This window comes from Acinonyx jubatus, chromosome F2, assembly GCF_027475565.1.
Source record: "Acinonyx jubatus isolate Ajub_Pintada_27869175 chromosome F2, VMU_Ajub_asm_v1.0, whole genome shotgun sequence".
Taxonomy (NCBI): Eukaryota; Metazoa; Chordata; class Mammalia; order Carnivora; family Felidae; genus Acinonyx; species Acinonyx jubatus.
In genome coordinates, this window is record NC_069394.1 from 64,122,393 (window position 1) to 64,143,221 (window position 20,829).

The 20,829-nt window shown below is 37.0% G+C and overlaps 1 protein-coding gene across 3 annotated transcripts in view; it reads right to left on the bottom strand.

Annotated features, from left to right (window-relative positions):
* PREX2 (phosphatidylinositol-3,4,5-trisphosphate dependent Rac exchange factor 2) overlaps nt 1-20,829 on the bottom strand; it is a 292,149-nt gene that overhangs the window by 214,860 nt on the left and 56,460 nt on the right. For all 3 annotated transcript variants that reach the window (XR_008292620.1, XR_008292621.1, XM_053208257.1), the window contains exons 2-4: nt 7,947-8,018; nt 6,433-6,555; nt 3,198-3,302 (exon numbers count right to left, since the gene is read on the bottom strand). Coding sequence is in view for 1 of the 3 variants with exons in the window: in XM_053208257.1 (XP_053064232.1) it covers nt 3,198-3,302; nt 6,433-6,555; nt 7,947-8,018 (300 nt within the window). In the remaining 2 variants the exon portion in view is untranslated. The remainder of the gene's footprint in view (nt 1-3,197; nt 3,303-6,432; nt 6,556-7,946; nt 8,019-20,829) is intronic.

Consider the following 20,829-nt stretch of genomic DNA (forward strand, 5'->3'; position numbering starts at 1 on the left):
GCCCCAAATGACCTAACACTTATAGAACATTCCACCCAACAGCAGCAGAATATGCCATTTTTAAGCACACATGGAACATACAGAGAAAAAAAGAAATTCCAGGACAGACCATATGCTAAGCTATAAAAATGTCTTCATGAATTTAAAAGGATTTAAATGGTTTAAGTATGTTCTCTAACCAGAATGGAATTAAATTTAAAAAAATCAACTACAGGAAGATATTTGAAAATTCCCATACTGGGAAATAAAATAACAGAATGGTAAAACTGTGATGATTCTAAGATTTTACCCTAGCTGCAAGCTAAAAAGTTAACTTGCCACATATTTACGGATGCTAGAAGAACACATAAAACTCCTAGGACAGGGATATAGGACCTTTTTTTTTTCTTCTTTACAACAATACCAGGAGCCAGAGAATCACTATTTTGGGGCCAGTTTCCCAAGCCCCAGCTCCCACATGCAAGACAAAGAAGACCAGATGACCCATGCACATGTATAACAGGAGGGGGAGACCAGAGGCTATGAAACATGCATCTCTTATGATGGCAGCAGGCATCACTGCCCACTGCTGAGGACAACGAGAATATCTCTACCTTCTGCGGCTGTTCATGGTACAAACATCTTTTAAAAGATAGGCCCAAACAAAGGCAGTCAGTTCCACTGCTCAGAAAATGTGCAGAAACACAAGTTCCATGCAGAATTACCCCCCCCCCCCCAAGACAAACTTCTAAATAAAGAACAGACTAGGGATGCCTGGGTGGCTCAGTCAGTTAAGCCAGGTCATGATCTCACGGCTCGGGAGTTCAAGCCCCAGCCACAGACTCCTCACTGACAGTGCAGAGCCTGCTTGGGTTCTCCTTCTCCCTCTCTCTCTGCCCCTCCCCTGTTCATATGTTCGCATGCTTTCTCTCTCTCAAGAATAAATAAAATTTTTAGAAAACTTAAAAAAGACTAAAGATATTACAAAGGAAACTAGACATTTTCAAAAACTGAGTAATAAAAACACGTGTCAAAATTTATGGAATCAAACTAAAGCAGTGTACAGGGCAAAATTCTTAGCTTTAAACACCTGTATTAGAAAAGGCAAAAAGGTCACAATAAAAAACTCTCAACCAACTACGAATATAATGGAACTTCCTCAACCTGAGAAGGACATCTATGAAGAAACGTACAGCTAACATACTTAATGATGAAAAACTGAATGATTTCCCCCTATAATCAGAAACAAAGCAGAAGTATCTGTTCTAAACACTTTTATTCAACAATATACTGGTTCTAACCAGTCAGTGCAAAAAGCCAGGTTGGGGGGGTGGGAATCCATATTGAAAAGGAAAAGTAAAACTGCCTTTACTCTCAGATGACATGATCCGATATGTAAAATATCTTAAAGAATCTACAAAAAAAAAAAAACTACTAGAAGTAACACATGACTTTAAACCACAAGATACAAAAATATACATAGAGCAAAACTAAATAACAGTTAAACGTTTATGTGGCAGCAACGAACAATCCAAAAATGAAATTAAGACAATTCCAATCACAACAGCATCAAAAAGAGTAAAATACTTGGGAATAAACTTAACAAAGTAAGTATAAGACCTGAATACAGATTTCTCAAATATAACAAAAACATGTTCATATGGACAAAAATTAATAAGTTGGACTTCAAAAAAATGTCAGACTTTTGGTTTTCAAAAGATAATATTTTTTAAATGAACAAACCACACTGGTAAGAAACATTTACAAATTACATATCAGATATAGGAGCTGTATCCAAAATAAAAAACAATTATAGCTCAATATAAGGTAAACATCTCAACTCAAAAATGAACATAAGATTTGAATAAGCATTTCACCAAACAGGATATGTGAATTGCTAACAAGAACATGAAAGCATGCTTGATATCATTGGTCATGAGAGAGATGCAAATAAAAATCACCTTCAGATAAACTACACATCCACTAGCACAGCTATAATTGGAACTGGTAATACCATGTATTGGTAGACATACAGACAGAAACCGCAGTTCTCATACATTGCTGGTGGATATGGCACAGCCACTTTGGCAGCTTCTTAAAGTTAAACATAAACTTACTATGACCTAGCAATTCCACTCTTAGCATCTACCCAAGAGAATGAAAATATCCAGATGAAGACTTGTATATGTATGTTCATAACAGCATTGTTTACAATAGCCCAAACTGAATTTCCTGGCTTTTCTATACTAACAAATATCTCTCTCTGAAATGATGTCTCACGTGTAGTATCTTCAAGGTCCATCATTAATCACAGTCATCTGTTCACCCAATGGTCACATACTGGCAAGTGGATAAACAAAATATGGTATATCCATACAACAGAACACCATTCAGTAATAAAAATGAATGGAATATGTATATATGCTTCAACAAGGATGAATCTCAAAAGCATTTTACTCAGTAAAAGAAGCCAGGTATAAAAAACATTACATTGTAGGATTCCATTGATATGCAATATCTAGAAAAGGGAAATCTATGGAGACGGAAATTAAACCAATAACTGCCTGGAGCTAATGGTGGTTGTGGAGATGGGCTGTAAACAGGCATGAGGGACTTTCCGGGGTGCTGGGAATCTCTAAAAGTGGGTAATGGGACAGATGCCCCACTCTACAATTTGCTGAATATTACTGAATTGAACACTTACAGTGTCTTCCTCCCTGGCAATTAAGTTGCCCAAATTATTGCCAAAATATGCATTTATTTCTGCTATTGTAAAGAAATTAAATAAAGTGAATAAGGAATGCACATAGGAGAAAAGTCAATCTTTAAATGTCTTTTCTACCGTACCCATGATGTGTTTCCTTCCTGTGATTGCCCTACTTATAGCTCCCTTAGCAGAAATAAATGAAACCCTACAGAGTTGAGGGATATAAAAGCAATGATGAACTCTAGCATAAATGTCTTCCTCGCTAGGAACCTGTGGTTCTCACAAACAATTCACAGTCAACCAGGAGAAGGTATTATCAACGTTTTCTCATCCATACGCTACTGCCAAGTCTCACTTCTTACGTTTATCAAAGGACTCTAGCCTCCTAGCCTGGATGTGTTTAAAGCATTGCCCCACAAGTAGTTTTTACACTACACTTGTGCTAGCCCTTGGCTCTTAGTGAGCCTATCAACAAATCACAGCATGTGGTAACACTTAAATATATACTTACCAAAAGAAATGTGCGGATTGTTCTTATTTTGTTAAGTTCAAGAAGCAATTTTTGGGCCTTCTCATGGTTACTACAGTATTCATCATAGATACGAAACTTGTCTTTCTGTGAATTCGAGTAAGGATAAGTTAGAGTCATTTTATTAGCCATTTTAAGATACTAACTCTGTGTGATGTTTATGAACAAACTTATAGTGTTTACTATATTTTGGGAGCTCTACTGTGTGTATATATATAAATACATTCTATTCATTGATTTTCTCTGACCCATAAAGAATAGCCTAAGGAAAAGGATAGGTTATATTAACCAGACTCCAATATGATGTATGCAGTAAGAAGTAAATGAACTAAATGGTAGCAATTACAGAGAAGAGAGTACTTAGCTTTACTGAGAGGACTCAGGTATAGCTTTAAAAAAGAAAAAAAAATAGTATCTGTGCAAGGTCCAGAGAGATGAATCCATCATTCCCAGGCAGGGAGAGAGAAGGAAGCTTTTGGGATAGAGGGAAAAGCATGTGCCAGATTATATAGGAATAAAGAAACATAGTACCCTGCGGTTCATATGCACCAATCTGGACAGTCGTGTTTAAGAGGGACACAGACAAACAGGAAAATACTCAGCAACAGGTGACTAAGATAACAAGTGATGATGGACTGTGAAGACACTACATATGAGAGGTCAGTTCAAAAAGAGGTATTTGTTAGTATAGTAAGGAAATGGTAGCTACTTTCAGATAGCTGTTTTATTGTAAAGGATTTACAACCCTAAACATAAAACTGGGACCACTGGGTAGAAACTGCCAAGGGCACTGATGGGCAGTGGGTAGGCAGATTCAAGATTAACATAAAGATTTTTTCTTTTTTTTTTTTTTTTTGGTCTTTTTAAAAAAATTTTTTTTTAATTTACATCCAAATTAGTTAGCATATAGTGTGCAACAATGATTTCAGGAGTAGATTCCTTAGTTCCGCTTACCCATTTATCCCATCCCTCCTCCCACAACCCCTCCCATAACCCTCAGTTTGTTCTCCATATTTATGAGTCTCTTCTGTTTTGTCCCCCTCCCTGTTTTTATATTATTTTTGTTTCCCTTCCCTTATGTTCATCTGTTTTGTCTCTTAAAGTCCTCATATGAGTGAAGTTGTATGATTTTTTTCTCTAATTTCACTTAGCATAATACCCTCCAGTTCCATCCACATAGTTGCAAAACATAAAGATTTTCTAATGGTTAGAGCTGTCACTGAAAGTGGTCAAGCAGAAAAAAGTGTAAACAACCTTCATATTTGCTACAAAGGGATACTTTCAAAAAGGGAGTCTTTTCACCATCACGATCTCTAAGTATCCTTCCATCACTAGATTTTTCTCCAAGTGGCCATGATTCGTATCTATCAAAGCAGTACCAATAAGAGGAAGACACAGAAAATGTGTTGATCTATATTAGAATAGGAGTATATCCTCTAAAATTTCAAAGACAGGCATCTGGAAAGCAACACTGAGTGTTATTTTATACAGCCAGTAGAAAATGTATTGAATTACTTATTTCAAGAGATGATATGACCCAGAATGAAACAAGCTTCAGAAATAGTTGAGTAAATTCACAGATGACAGATTCATAGTGTGTTACTGAGGAAATGGATGTCAGAGTGCAAGATTCCCATGTGCAGGACTGGACTGAAAGAGCAAATACTCCAGCTGGCAGAAGATTTGAATTCTTTCATGAAAAGGAACAGTCTGGATTAAGTGGACACAAACATGCATGGTTTCCAGTCATGCCCAAGGAAAGCACAGCTTGATCTTGCTATGTCCAAGGAGCTTCTCCTTTTAATATAATTATCTTTATGAAATATATCCTGATTATTAAAAAAACATATGCAGAGTCTGCTCACTACATATAGAAATATAGATCTAGAAACTACATATGGTTACCTTTATAAAAGTTAAATAGGAATAAAAACATTTTTTTAATGTTTATTTATTTTTGACAAAGAGAGAGACAGAGCACAAGTGGGGGAAGGGCAGAGAGAGAAGTAGACACAGAATCCGAAGCAGGCTCCAGGCTCCGAGCTGTCAGCACAGAGACTGACACGGGGCTCAAACTGACAAGCTGTGAATCATGACCTGAGCCGAAGTCTGATGGTTAACTGACTAAGCCACCCAGGCTCCCCAAAGGTTAAATAGAAATAAAAACAAACAAAAACTGGGGCATCTGGGTGGCTCTTGGTTAAGCATCTGACTCTTGGTTTTGGTTCAGGTCATGATCTCATGGTCTGTGGGCTCGAGTCCCACGTTGGGCTCTGCACTGACAGTGCAGAACCTGCTTGGGATTCTCTCTCTCTCCCTCTCTCTGCTTGTGCTCTCTCTCTCTCTCTCAAAAATAAATAAACTTAAAAAAAAGAAATCAAAATAAACAAAAATTGATTTCTTTGACAAAACACTTTGATATTTTTAAATAAAACATTAATTATATAGCATTTTGATACATAAATGGATTCAGATTGGTATTCTGAAAATAAGCATCAGTGGAATATATATACAGCAGTACTATTTTTATTTTTAGTATGAATGCCCTCAGTTCTAAAAACAATTTTCATTTTCAGGTGACTTTTTACTTTGCAAATTGACTGCACAAATAATTTCAACTGCCGTGTCCAGAGGGATGGAAATGATCACACAATCATGACGTATGATTTGAAACACCAGAATACTGACTGGCTATTCTTCTGTACGGCTCAGTATGACCTTCTGAGGAACCATCCTTGAGAAAAACTCAGATTCAGGCATATGTGTACCTAGAGTGAATAGGTTTGTCCACCCGCAGGTTTGTCACCAGTCGATTAAAACGGGAACATTCTGACTAACAAAAGGCTCATCACGCCATTATAAGAGTAAGGATTTTCTGCCTCAAAAGGGAAATGCTCTATGTTTGAGAGAAACATAAAAATCCATTCATTATGAACAGCCTGAATATTCATTAGAATTCAAAGCTACAGAGCATGCGAAGAACTAACTTGTTGGGGAAAAGAAAAGGCTGTTTATTCTTCACTGAATAAAATGGATGATGTGAGGCCCTCACCCCTTTCTGGCTCTAAGTGGAAGATTTCATTGGCCTTAAAAGACCCCAAACTTTTGGTGTCACATTTTGCTTCTAATGCTGAATTCCCACATTCCCTTGTGCCAAACGCTAGACCTTAAAATCTAGGGGGAAAGAGCTTTTAAAATAAACAGAAATTTATCCTACAAAGTGAAGAAAGCAGGTTCCCACTTCTTGCTGAGCATTAGGTTCTGGATGTAGGCATTCTTCCACGACTTTTAAAAATTCCTTATGTACTGCAAGGATATCTTCAATGTTTGAGAACAGCATCTGCAAATAAATGTAAGTGCAATAGTGAAGCAGGTTAAAAACAAAAACAACTAAAAAAAAAACAAACAAACAAAACAAACAAAACAAAAAAACACACAAGTCCGTAAGAGTACAGTATTCTATCTCCAAGCTGAAAACTTTAGGGCATAGCAAGCCAGTCAGCAGAGTGCCAATTTTGTCTGGACATCCTCTCCACTCCCACACAACTCTGGGAATCAGGAACCTATTCCTGGCTCTCAGGAAAAGCCTAAGTGACTAAATCCAAGCAGGACAGTCCCCACCCTATTAGCGAAAATGGGCGGCAGGCAGGTAAAATTGTGCAGGCGGATTTGCTGGCAGGCTGTGTGGGACAAGGGTTTCTTTGCTCTCTAGAAAGGCATCCTGGAATGGACCGCCCTTTCCCCCCTCTGGCAAGGTGCTGTGTCCGGAAGTGACAGCTGGGACAGCTACAGGGTCATTTTGCAGCTGCGGGAGGAGCCAGTCCACGGCCAAGCTGATAACCTGGATGTCAAAGTGAAGAGCTACAGAGAACCTGGCAACCTTATTGACCTCCCTGAGCCACAGGTCCTGAACCTTTTCTTCTGTCTGGAGTTTCCCAATACGAGAGACAAAGCATCCTCAAGCCATCTGAATAATACAGACACTTGTCTTTTGCTTTCCACCAAAAGCACACAAACTAAAATACTGCCACAGTGAGGAGAATTGGAAAGTTAGTATTTAATTTATGAAAAAAATACTCGGAAGGGCCTAAAAAATCCTTGGATTTTTTTCTATTTTTAGTAAAGTAAAACAGCAAATCAGCACCAAAAATAAACATCAATGATGATTTATAGAACTTAAATGAGTAATAACAATAGTACAATTAATTTTCATTTATCTCCTCCCCCTTTACAAACCTCCCCATAATTTTCCTTCCCTGCAGCTTAACAGGAAATTCTTACCCATTTGTTTCTGAGTCAAAGATATTATGCTAACTTTTTCTGCACCAATGAACCACCCAAATCATTTGTTTTTTAGAGATCAGAGACTGGAAGTTGCATCTGTCCACCTCTTGCCTTCCTCTTACACACACAACTCTGCTCCCTCCCTCTCACGGACTCTGAGGTTCTCAGTCTGGGTTTGTTTTCCTTCCTTTTTTCAAACTGCCCTAATGCCTTGGCAAAAAAAAAAAAAAAAAAAAAAAAGTCTCCAGTCTTCTATGTCATCATCATAACCCTCTGTTTCTTTTCCCGACATCATTTCCCTTTTTCTCAGCGTCGCCCACACAAGTGCCTGGCACAGAGCTTCTACTGGTACCGGTAAGCTGAAGAACACTCAAGTAACATCCCACAGATAAAATCTTATCTGAGGAGAATGTGTGCTTGTGTTGAGGGCAAACTGCAACTCCTCACCTTCACTGTTTCTTCTGTTACATTTTTGTCAATTTTTGATGCAGCGCACTGGTTCATCCGGTGTAAGAACGCCTGCATGAAACAAAAAAAAGATATTTTGAAGGTGACATTAGGTTAATAAAACAACAGAGTGTTGAAGAGAACTAATTCTGTTTTACAGGAAACCAAAGTTTAAAACTCTAATAACTATTGAATATAATAGTTTTGTTGTAAAAGGTTAAACTCTTGTTCACTGTGGTTCCTACCTAGGGATTTTATCCTGCGTTTGGGGGCAAGACCAAAAGTGACCATGTATATATGAATTTAAATTTATCCACCAGGATCTCAATGTTCTGTGGTAAACACTTAAGAGTCCAATGTTTTGGGGGAGCCTGGGGGGCTCAATCAGTTAAATGTCCGATTCTTTTTTTTTTTCAACGTTTATTTATTTTTGGGACAGAGAGAGACAGAGCATGAACGGGGGAGGGGCAGAGAGAGAGGGAGACACAGAATCGGAAACAGGCTCCAGACGCGGGGCTCGAACTCACGGACGGCGAGATCGTGACCTGGCTGAAGTCGGACGCTTAACCGACTGCGCCACCCAGGTGCCCCTAAATGTCCGATTCTTAATTTTGGCTCAGGTCATGATCTCACGATTTGTGAGATCAAACCCCACAACGGACTCTCAGCTGACAACGGGGAGCCTGCTTGGGATTCTCTCTCTCTCCCTTTCTCTCTGTTCCTCTGCCACTTACACATGAGCACTTTTGTGTGCTCTAAGTAAATAAATACACTTAAGGGGAAAAAAGAGTCAAATGTTTCCTAAACTTCTAAGTCTTATGAAGCACAAGACCAAACTCTAATGAATAATGAGATTTCTGATAAAAAACAAAGGGTCAGAAATTCCAGTGACCTTTTTGGAACTGAGAGAGATTGAAAGAAGGAGGTAGGGAGGAAGAGATAGAGATAGTCAGTGAAAGAGGAAGAGAGAAAGTGACTCTTCAAGAAGGAATGGAGGGATTTCTCTTCCTCTCTTACTCCCTCCCCCAAGTTTTAGAAAGACGGATTTGGTATTCCTGGGATCAGGTCAGGGCTCTCCATAGCCCTATGGTAGGCAAATAAGTTCATTAGTATTTCAAAGATCTGGACTCTTCTTGACAAGTCATTAAGCTTGGACTCATGACTAAATACACTATTATTTTTGCAAAGGAAAAAAGCAGAAAGAGTTGTTTACACTGGGTCTTAAAAGAGAAGGTTTGGAAGGAAAAGGAGAAGTGACTTTCCATCCAGCAAATCTGGTTTGTGTCTTTAAGACATCGTTCGTTAACTATCTAGTGATCAGGTGAGATCATTGCCTTCCCTGTTTGTCTTAACTTCAGCCACTACCTGCCAAGTCAGGGTCTGACTGCATAGCTCACCAATCCCCAGAATACACAGAGGCTCCAAGGAGTCTCTGGAAACTACATCAAACAAATGAAGATTAAGGTAAGAATCCCATTTTAATGTTTATTTATTTATTTTGAGAGAGAGAGAGACAGAGACAGAGGCAGAGAAAAAAGGGAGAGAGAGAATCCCAAGCAGGCTCCCACTGCCAGTGCAAAGCCCAACATGGGGCTTGATCCCACAAACTGTGAGATCATAACCTGATCTGAAACCATGAGTTGGATGCTTAACTGAATAAGCCACCCGGGCACCCCAAGAATCCCATGTTTGACCTGGTATACTTACAAAGATTTAAGAGACTAAGACAACCCAGTATTGTTCAAATGTTCCAAAGTTACCATCCTCAAGACATTGCTAGTAAGAGTATAAAATGGCACATTTCTGGGGACAATACAACTTAACAATATATCTCAAATTTTTAAATGGGCATTTCCTTTAACCCAGCAATTCTACTTCTAGGAATTTATCCTAAGAAAACATTCAGACAAGGGGTTACAGTATATTGATTACAAAAGTGGAAACACTGAAAACAACCTAATGCCCATCAATAAGGGAATCATTTAATATATTATGGTACATGCAAATTATAAAATACCATGCAGAAGTACAATAACAAATAGAATGTGATATAAATTATACATAATTATGTGCATATAAAACAGATGTCTATAAAATACTGTTTGGTGAAAAATTTATTAAGCAGCATACTGATTAATATACACACATATACACACATATACATATTACATGCCATTATATACACATAAATATACATGTGTAATGGTAGTGTGCATTCATACTGAGAAAATATGTAGCATATACCAAATGCAAACAGTGGTTAAAGATGACCTTTATACACTTTCTTATGCTCAGAATATTTGGCTGCGAGCATATTATAACTTTTGTGAAAAGAAAAACAAAAGTATTTAACAGAAACAAAACAAATGAGCCACAGGATGTCATTCCTAGCATTAGCTTCAGACCCATCTCTATTCCCGATTCCACCAGTTCATGTTTCAGAGTCTATAACAACAAAACCACATCAGTACTAGTAGATCCAACTGAATGAAATAAGTCAGCTGAATTAAATGAACTGAATAGAAAAGTACTGAATGTCACCTTAATTCTTTCATTGGAAAGTGTATACGATATGCGATGTGAGTTTTGAACTATTATCTATAGTTAGGTGTAACTGGCAACCTAAAGAGATTCTGAATTTCCTGACTTTGCCCATCTTAATTAGTATGAGTCTTATTTTTAATTTTAGTTTTGGTTTTGTTGAATATTTTCCATGTATTCATACCAAAAATGGTCTGTTAGCTCTTTCTACTTAGTCTTAAAGTAACATGGTAGTTTAGTTGCCTAGTTTACATTTCATGTTGACCACATAGTAAACAGGTAACCTCTCACACAAGCAAAACTAAACGTTCACCTCTAAATTTATAAACATTTTTCTTCATGAACTGAACTCAGTAACATTCTGAAGCTGATAAATGAAAGTTTAGAAGTAGTACAAATGAATCAAAATATGAGTTAGAAGGAAACATACAAACTGAGACAGTAAACTATATCTTCATCTGGCTTTTTATCTTCTTACCCTCTGTGACAATATGGAACTTTTTGTTTAACTGTGAATGAAATAGAACCTGGAACTTGTTAGCATTTCTGATCAAGCATTTCTTTTCCTGAGAACTTCATTTTATGCACAGAGAAGGCAGATTTCAGATACTTTGCCCAGAACGCAAAATCATGAAAACATTTTTGACAAAACCTAGAAGTCTTCCTTCCTCAATATAAAGAAAAATAACCTGTTTTCAGAACTGTCTTTTAACAACCTTTCAGACTTTAGTAATTAGTGCATTTAATTTTTCTCCTATCAGTCAAAGAAGCATTAATACCCTAAATACAAAAATACATGAAGGATTTAATATGCTGTTTTACCTCTGCATTCATTTATTCCCATTGGTCCAGAATTTCATCAGAATTAGATCATCCTCATTTTGATACAAATATACTGGAAAAAGGCTTATAAATTCCAGTGGTTCTCAAACTTTTTATTGTGTATAATACTTGGAGAGTATTTCTAAATGCAGATTCCCTGGCCCTATCCCCAGAAGGTCTGATTCGGCAGATTGGTTGAGGACCCAGAAATCTGTATTTTGAGTAAGTTCCCTAGATGATTCTGATGCAACTGGTCCTGAGACTACATCTGATGAAAATTTCTTTATGTTTTTTCTTCCAAAGACTGAAGACTTTGAGGAAACAAGTCAGTGGGTCTCAATGGAGAAAACTTCTTGGCTGTCCAACCCTATGCACAATACCCTCTCACTCAACCAGTTGGAGTTTCTGCTATCCCACAAGAAAACCCTCCCTCCAACCATGAAAATCACAATCTGCATAAATGGGTCATAATAATCTCTGAAGGCTAGGGAGATGCAAAGACCAGCGAGATAAGACAGACTAAGTGAGGTTTACAGGTGCCCCTCCTTGTACCTTCCAGCTTGCAGGTGTGTTGGCAGTTCAGCTGCCAGGATTCCCCTAACAATGACTACACAACACATTCCGAGATACCACTACAGTCAGGGACTACTGTTTTCCTACACAGACAGCAGAACTCTTTATCTTCTCTTCAATTTGCTCCATGTTGTTTCCTTCCTATCATGTATTTGGTAAAACGGGTTAAATGCCATACATTAATTAAAGCTTAAGAGAGCTAAAAATGTCACAAATTTGCAACCAATAAATTAAAAGAGGGAAGGGGATTATATGTAAGAGGGAGATGACAGCTATTCCCTTCTTCCTTGTCTGTCTATCTGGGCCACCACTTACTCAAAAGGTAAGGCAAATCCATGATGAGATAAAATCCATGATTTTATTCTCAGAATGCACTTGTTTATGATTTCAGTGTACTAAATTATCTCCTTCAATTCATTTTTGTCCTCCCCACTCTTTACATCAGGCACACATAGTAGATAACTCTCAAAAGATGCACAGATATGTTCATTGCTATAACATTTCCAGATAGTTGTGGGTATTCTTCTTTGATACAACACCAAAACTCAGTAAGTGGTAGTTTCCTAAAGGTTAGTGATGAATGATTTTTAATCTGAAACCAACCATATCAGTGAACTTTTCATACTCTGCTACATTAAAACCAATTGAGGGCGCGTGTATGGCTCAGTGGGTTAAATAGGCAGCCCACATCAGCTCAGGTTATGGTCTTGTGGTCCATGAATTTGAGCCCCGCATCAGGCTCTGTGCTGACAGCTCAGAGCCTGGAGCCTGCTTCGGATCCTGTGTCTCCCTCTCTCTCTGCCCCTCCACTGCTCACACTCTGTCTCTCTCAGAAATCAATAAGCCTTTTAAAAAATTAAAAAAGCAATCGATTTATCTTGCAATTTGAAGGCATCTTTTATGTATGCTTGATGCTGTAAGTTTTTTTAACAATGCTTCACTAAGAGTTATATATATCTTCAAAATATTAACACGTCTTGTTATACGATATCAAAAAAACTCACATCACATTAGTTACTATCAGTATCCAACTCACTAGAGAAGTCTTTAAGTATTAGGAGGCTATCCAGCTCACAGACGTAAATTTCTAAAACTCTAAATTCACTTGCAAGCTTGAATTTATCATCATCAACAAATACTATCAGTTGTTTTCCTTGAAGTGACAGGTTCACTTCTTTCTTTGTTGAATAAACTATCTGCCAAATACTCCAGTGCCCTGAAACTAAAACCACAGTTTACCTCATAGTTGTTATTTCAAGTAAATATAATGTTCCATAGCAACTCAATCACAAATTCTGTCCATGGGGACAACCATAATATTTGAGTATGCAGAAGTACTTAGGTGTACTTCCTGTTTCAGAATATTAAAAGGCATGTGCTCAAGAGTCACAATTTAGTACAATTAATAATTTTTACAGCTTCACAAGAACACTCTTAGGTGAAACAGGAATCCTCTACCACCCTTCCCCCAAGAGTGAGTGACAGTGAAATATACAGTGAAATATACCTAGTACAGTTTGGTGCCACTACTCTTTAGTGGCACTCTTTAATTCACATTAAAGCATCAGCAGTTTTACACATCATTGCTTTTGCACGATCAGTGCAAGCATCCACACAGAAAAAAATAAAAGCAAATAAAGTCTTAGGATTACAATGAAAATAGTTTCACCTTCCATATCCCCTGGAAGGATTTCACAAAACCCTAAAAGACTGCAAAGCACACCTTGAAAACCACTGTTCTAGGCATATAGGATATATCAATAAACAAAATAGTCAAAAACTTCTGCTTATATTCTAGTAGAGGGAGGCATAATATACAATAAATAAAATAAATGTATTTGGCACATTAGAAGCCAGGTGTTAAAAGTAAGCAATGAAGTTACTATGATAATAAAAACAGATCTACACATACTTGAAAAATATATATAACACCTCGCAACGATTCCAAAGCTCTCCAGAGATTCAGAAATCCAGAGCCCAAAATTTATCACCATAAATCTATACCACTCAATTCTATTACTTAATTATATTTGACTTTCTCTTGTACGTTCGTGGCATCACTTCTCCTTCCTTTTATGTCTCTACTTTGTCCTATTACTTTCAGTACCCACTCTATGCATAAGACTAATAATGGGATGGGACTCTTCGGCCTCCCTCTACAGTTTCCAAATACCTCCAAAAACAGGGAAGTATTCTTCAATTTTATTTTTACTGCCAAGCACTCAGGACTCATTTGGGTAAGGGAATAAACAAAATTAAAAACACAAGGAAATTACCAACTACAGATTTTTTTTAATTTTTAATGTTAATTTTGAGAGAGAGAGTGCAAGCAGGGGAGGGGCAGAGAAAGAGGGAGACACAGAATTCCAAGCAGGGTCCAGGCTCTGAGCTGTAAGCACAGAGCCCAATGCAGGGCTTGAACTCACAAACTGTGAGCTCATGACCTGAGCTGAAGCTGGACGCTTAACCGACTAAGCCACCCAGGTGCCCCCAACTACAGATATTTTTGTAGTTATCTTACACTGATAATGTTATACCCACAAATGATAGTCTAAATGAAATGGATCAAATCCTTGACAAACATAATCTGCCAAAATTCACACAAAGAGTAATATAATATGAACAGGACTCGATCTATTAAAAGGACTGAATCAATATTTAATAACCTTCCAAGACAGAAAGTGCCAGGCCCAAATCAGTTCACTGGTAAATTTTACCAAACATTTAAAGAATAAATTATACCAATTCTCTACAATCTCTTTCAGAAGATAGTAGAGGAAATTTTTCCTAACTTGTTCCATGAGGCCAGCATCACCCTAATACCAAAACCAAACAATTCACAAGAAAACTATAGACCAATATCTCTTAAAAATATAGATGCAAAAGTTCTAAGCAAAACATTAACAAACAACAGCCAAAAACCTATAAAAACAATTATACATCACAACCAAGGGGGGTTTATCCCAAGTATGAAAAGCTGGTTCAATATTCTAAAATCAATTAATGAAATCCAACACATCGCCAGTCTTAGGAGAAAAATCCATATGATCAACAGATGCAGAAAAAGCATTTGAGAAATCCAACACCCAGTCATGACAAATATTCTCAGTAAACTAATAAGAGGGAAATGTCCTCAACATTATTTTTAAAATCTTAAAAAAAAAAAAAAAAAAAGCCTACAGCTAACATCATACATAATGGTGAGAAACTAGAAGCTTTCCCACTACAATCAAGACCAAGGCAAGAATGTCTCCTCTCACCATTCCCTTTTAGCATTGTCCTGAATTTTCTAGCTAATACAATAAAACAAAAAAGAAAATAATAGGTATATAAATTGGAAAGGAAAAATAAAATTTTCCTTGTTCATAAATGATATGATTGTCTATGTAGAAAATCTGAAAGAATTGACCCTAAACATTCCTGGAACTTGACAAAATCTTATAGCAAGGCTGAAGGATACAAGATTAATATACAAAAGTCAATCACTTTCCTCTATACCAGCAATGAACAAGTGGAAACTGAAATTAAACACACTACCATTTACATTAGCACCTCCAAAAATGAAATATTTGTGTATAAGCCTTAAAAAATGTGTATAACATCTGAATGAGGAGCACTACAGAACTCTGATAAAAATGATCAAAGAAGACCAAATAAATGGAGACACAGTTCACATTCATGGATAGGAAGACTCAATAGCATCAAGATGCTAGTTCTTCCCAACTAGAACTGTAGATTTAACACAATTCTAATAAAAATTCCAGCAAGTTATTTTGTGGATATCAACAAAATGATTATAAGTTTATATGGAGAGATAAAAGACTCAGAGTAGCCAAAACAATATTAAAGAATAAGAACAGGGAACCTGGGTAGCTCAGTTGGCTAAGCATCAACTCTGGCTTTTGGCTCAGGTCATGATCTCAGGGTTGTGGGATTGAGCCCCATGTCAGGTTCTGTGCTGGGTGTAGAGCCTGCTAAGATTCTCTCTCTTTCTTTCTCTCTCTCTCTCTCTCTCTCTCTCTCCCCCTCCCTCCCTCCCTCCTTTCCCCCCCTTCCTCTGTCCCTCTGTCAACCTCTGCCCTTCCCCCACTCACACTGGTTCCCTCTCTCTCTCTCTCTCTCTCTCTCTCTCTCTCTCTCTCTCTGTCAGGAAGAAGAACAAAATCAGAGGACTCAGAGGACTGAGACTACCTGACTTCAAGGCTTATTCTAAAGCTGTAATCAAAACAGTGTGGAATTGGTTAAAGAACACACAAACAAATAAATGGAATACAACAGAGAGCCCAGAAACAGATTTACACAAATATAGTCAACTCTTTGACAAAAGAGAAAATGTTATATGATGAAGAAAGAATGATCTTTTCAATAAATGGTGCTGGAACAACTGAACATTCACATGTGAAAAAAAAAGAAAGAAAGAATCTAGACACAGACCTTACATCCTTCTGAAAAATTACCTCAAAATGGATCAGACCCAAATGTAAAATGCAAAACTATAAAACACCTAGAAGAGTATGGTGATGACTTTTTTAGATAAAACACCAAAGGCATGATTATGAAAGATTTATTGATAAGGTGGATATCATTAAAATTAAAAACTTCTCCTCTGTGAAGGACAAGAGAATGAGAATCCTAGCCTCAAACTGGGAGAGAAAATATTTCCCAAAGACACATATGATAAAGAACTATTGTCCAAAATGTACAAAGAACTCATAAAACTCCACATCAATAAAATCAACAACCAAATTAAAAAATGGGCAAAAGAACTGAACAGGCACCTCAGTAGAGAATATACACGGATGGCAAATAAGCATATAAAAACTTGTTCAAATCGTACATTATTAGGCAATTGCAAATTAAAACAAGATACTACACATCTATCGGAAAGGACAAAATCCAAAATACTGACAATGCCAAAGAATGTGGACTAATCAGTAACTCTCCTTCATTGCTCGTAGGAATGCAAAATGATACAGTCACTTTGGAAGACAGTTTGGCATATTCTTAACATAAATGTTCTTACCATGCAATCCAGCAATCATATTTCTCAGAAGTTACCTAGATGAGATGAAAACTTATATCCATAACAAAACCTGCACCTGGATGTTCATAGCATAGCAGCTGTACTCATAATTGACAAAACTTGGAAGTGAACAAGATGTCCTTCAGTAGGTGAATGGATAAATACAAACAGTGGAATATTATTCAGCCTAAAAAGAAATCAGCATGATCCAGCTGCTCCCTCCTCTCTTGTTTTGCCTCATCCCAGTTTCCCCATTCTGGACCGCTGCCTAACCACAACCACCTTCCAGGTCCTCCTCAACATGCCACACTTATTTCCACCTTAACACCTTTACACAACCTGCTTCCTACTGCCTGGAGCACTCTTCACCTGGCTGCCTCCTGCTGTCACTCAGTTCTTAGCTTACAGTCTCTCATGGCCATCCAGTCTAGACCATCCAGTTAACGTTCTCCCTATCCCAACCCCATCTTGCCCTACCTACTCCATTACTCTACTTCATTTACCCTGTGGCACTACCTGCTCCTCCATGTCCTGTTTTATGTATTTGTTTATTTACTGGTGCCTTGCATTAGTAGTGGAGCTCCGTGAAGGCAGAGTCTGTCTGTTTTGCTCAGTCGGGTTTCCCCAGCATCTCCAACAATGCCTGGCACTTGGTAAGCTCTCAATAAACTTCAGTGGAATAAGTGAAGAATTTTTTCTTCACTGGATGGTTTTTGTTTCTAAAGACCACAAGACTGTGTAGTATTAACTTCCCTAGTGTATTATCTTCCCAAATATCCATCAGCAACTTAGAATATAATAATATCATATAATCTTTATCTTTTCCATCACCATATACCAGGGTTTCTCAACATTAACACTCTTGACATTTGTGCCAGAAAAATCTTGGTTGTAGGCGCTGTCCTGTACATGCAGGATGTTTAAGAGTTTCATGGCCTATACCCACTAGATGCCAATAGCTACTACCATCCCCAGTTGTAACAACCAAAGATGTCTCTATACATTGCCAAAAGCCCACTCTACACCCCCACAGTTGAGCACCACCGGCATATAGAATCCCAAAATACCTACAGCAGTGCTAACTAGATGCACAAATTTGAGGCTAAAACTTTCATATCATCAACCTCTCTGCGCTACATTATAACAATAAGTGATTTTCCGTGTCTTCCTGAGCTTTAGCAAAGTCCCATGTTTCTCCATGTATCTCCTTATTTCAATACTTTTATTAGAGTATGAATAAAAAGTTCAACACATTTTTATAAAAATTATAATTAGGTAGAACTTATGTTTAAATCTCTTTTCAAACAACTGAGTAGATTTTTAAAAGCTCCCTTTGTCATGTCTTTTCAACTCAGACACAGTGAGCAATGACAAAATACCATTAGTTTGCATGTCTGCTCTCCACCAGACTGTATTCCCTATGGAAAATGTATGGGCAGCATGTTTTCATCTTTGAAACAGATATTAGTTTGTCCCTAGACTGCCATGGCAACATTCCATCCATATGAAACTCCAAAAACTGATAGAATAATAAATCATTTGTCAGTAGTTCAGTAGCATTGAAGACTCACCCTCATGGGCATCTATCACTCTACAAACCATCAAAGGGAAATATATGCCACCATGGATTATTACTCAGATAGATGCCGAAAGAGATCACAGTGATACCAAACAGTATGTCAATATCCCCAGCAAAAACCCTTTGAATGTTGATGTTTTTTCATGATTCAGAACCAAAAGGATTTATTGTGTCATACTTGTTGAGAGCCTTTGAATATCTGCTCAGTTTCCCACAAAAAGATGGTTTATTCTTTTTTAGAAAAACTATTAATTCAAAATTAACATCACCATCATCTAGGTAAAGATAATTTTTCAACATACATCCATAATTTTTAAACTTCCTTGGCTGAAACTTTCCCAGGATTTAAGGATAATTAAAACATTATTTAGTGTCTTCTGTTTGACCTCAACATGCCAAAAGGCAGCATGACAGAATTGTGTTCTTCAGGAGTTTTCAGGGGAAAGAATTCGTACTGGGTCAGCATGTGATCAATACACTAAATACACATCAGGCACAGGTTTTAAAGATGTTTAATAGTAGATGGCTGGAAAGTCAATAGTGAACATGGACAGAAGATGAAAGAGAAATTAGAACTATTCTCAATGGAATTACAGTTATGCATAAAATTATTGAAAGTAAAAATTAGAAAATTTATTGAGATTACAAAAAAAACTACAATAAAAGCAAACTTTTCTGAAGTGTGTTTTGTCAATTTTGAAAGTTTTTATTTGTTAAGTTTTTGGTTTTTTTCTTATGTGCTTTTGCAATTTCTTTTCTATTTAATTTTTTTTAATGTTTGTATCTCTTTGAGAGTGTGAAAGAGCAATGAATTAAGTCAAAAGCAGAGATCAAAAGCAGTAGAAGTATTTTTTAACATGGCACAAATGATTAAAACATTGTTTCAACTGCCATTTAAGGAAATAAGAACATTTACGTAAAAATCAGTAATTATGGTCCCTCTTCAAACACAAGGAAAAAAATCAACCCAGGACCCACATTGCTGAATAGTAGCCATAGACTAGAGCAAAGGCAGCCACATGTTCCTTTCACTTGCTACAGTCATCACTATTCCCTCTTACCTCCTACACCAGAGCTAAATGTTAATTGTTCTTTATTCTCACACTAATATCATCTTTTTTACATAAAATTCAATTTACTCATTTTTGTGACTTAGAAATCTCTGTAGCCATTTTAATTTTCAGCATATAATCTTGGGGTTTTGCAAAGGCCCTTTGGGCTTTTATAAATTCTTAATACTGATCATTCCAGAGTTCTGTTTTAAAATGTCATTTGGTCTTCATGTGTTTGAGTAAGAAAGTACTCCCAAGATGAGAGGAGAAAAAACTTAAATGGGGGAAAAAAAAAACAAGAAAGAAAGAAATTTTGGTGCCTATTTACTTAACGCCTAGTTTACCAAGGAATTCATGATTATATTAGATGTTAATTCTAGAAGTGATATTTTCTAGAGACAACTCTGAAAACCATGTACACGATTAGTTTTCTCGAAGACTGAAAAAAACCTCTATGTCCTTTATTTTAAATTATAAATGTTTTTTAATAAAGTAGCTTTTGGGCAATAAATTTTTCTTGGCTCCTATATTCCAAATATCATTTGATTCATGATAATCTTGTGTTCCTTGTACTGTTTTGGGTGATTGATGTCTCTTTCCGGAATGGTTAGGGATACACCAAACTTTAGGAAAAAATCAACTAAATAAAGTAAGTAAGATTAAGAAGCACCGAATGTTTATCATCAGCTGTTTTGAAATCCCTCTAAATTAATCCTCCATGTTTCTTCCCAACACACCTAGAAACACCTATCCACACATCTATGAAGACACAGGATATCTCACAGGAGGGAGTGTAGCCAAGGTTCTAAGTAAGCCTCAATTACCTCATTCATTAAATTAGGTTAAAAATAATAGTACCTATCTCACAGAGAGGCGAGAATTCACGGAGGTAATTTTTGTTGGCACTTTGCACAGTGCATAATCAGGACCAAATACTGATATTTCTGCTACTACTGCTACACCTACAACCGTAGTTCTATAATATCTACTGTGGCTTCAGTTATTCCTAATACTAGAGAGAACACAACTAAAGGGTAAGCCCCTTGTGTCCGCTTCTCTGCTCCTCTATTAGCAGTAAATCAATCCAAGTAACTCTAGCTTCGGGAGAATCCTTTGGTTCCAAAACAAGTAATTTGAGGCATTTGTGAGGGGGAAAATCTACTGTTTATTAACATATATGTATATTCCACATTGTTACATTGCATTGGATCCTTTCTGCTCAGAATTCCAGGTTTGCCCTCAAATATGGTTCATGTTAATCTCTCAATTCATATTTTCTAAACACTCCAAAAG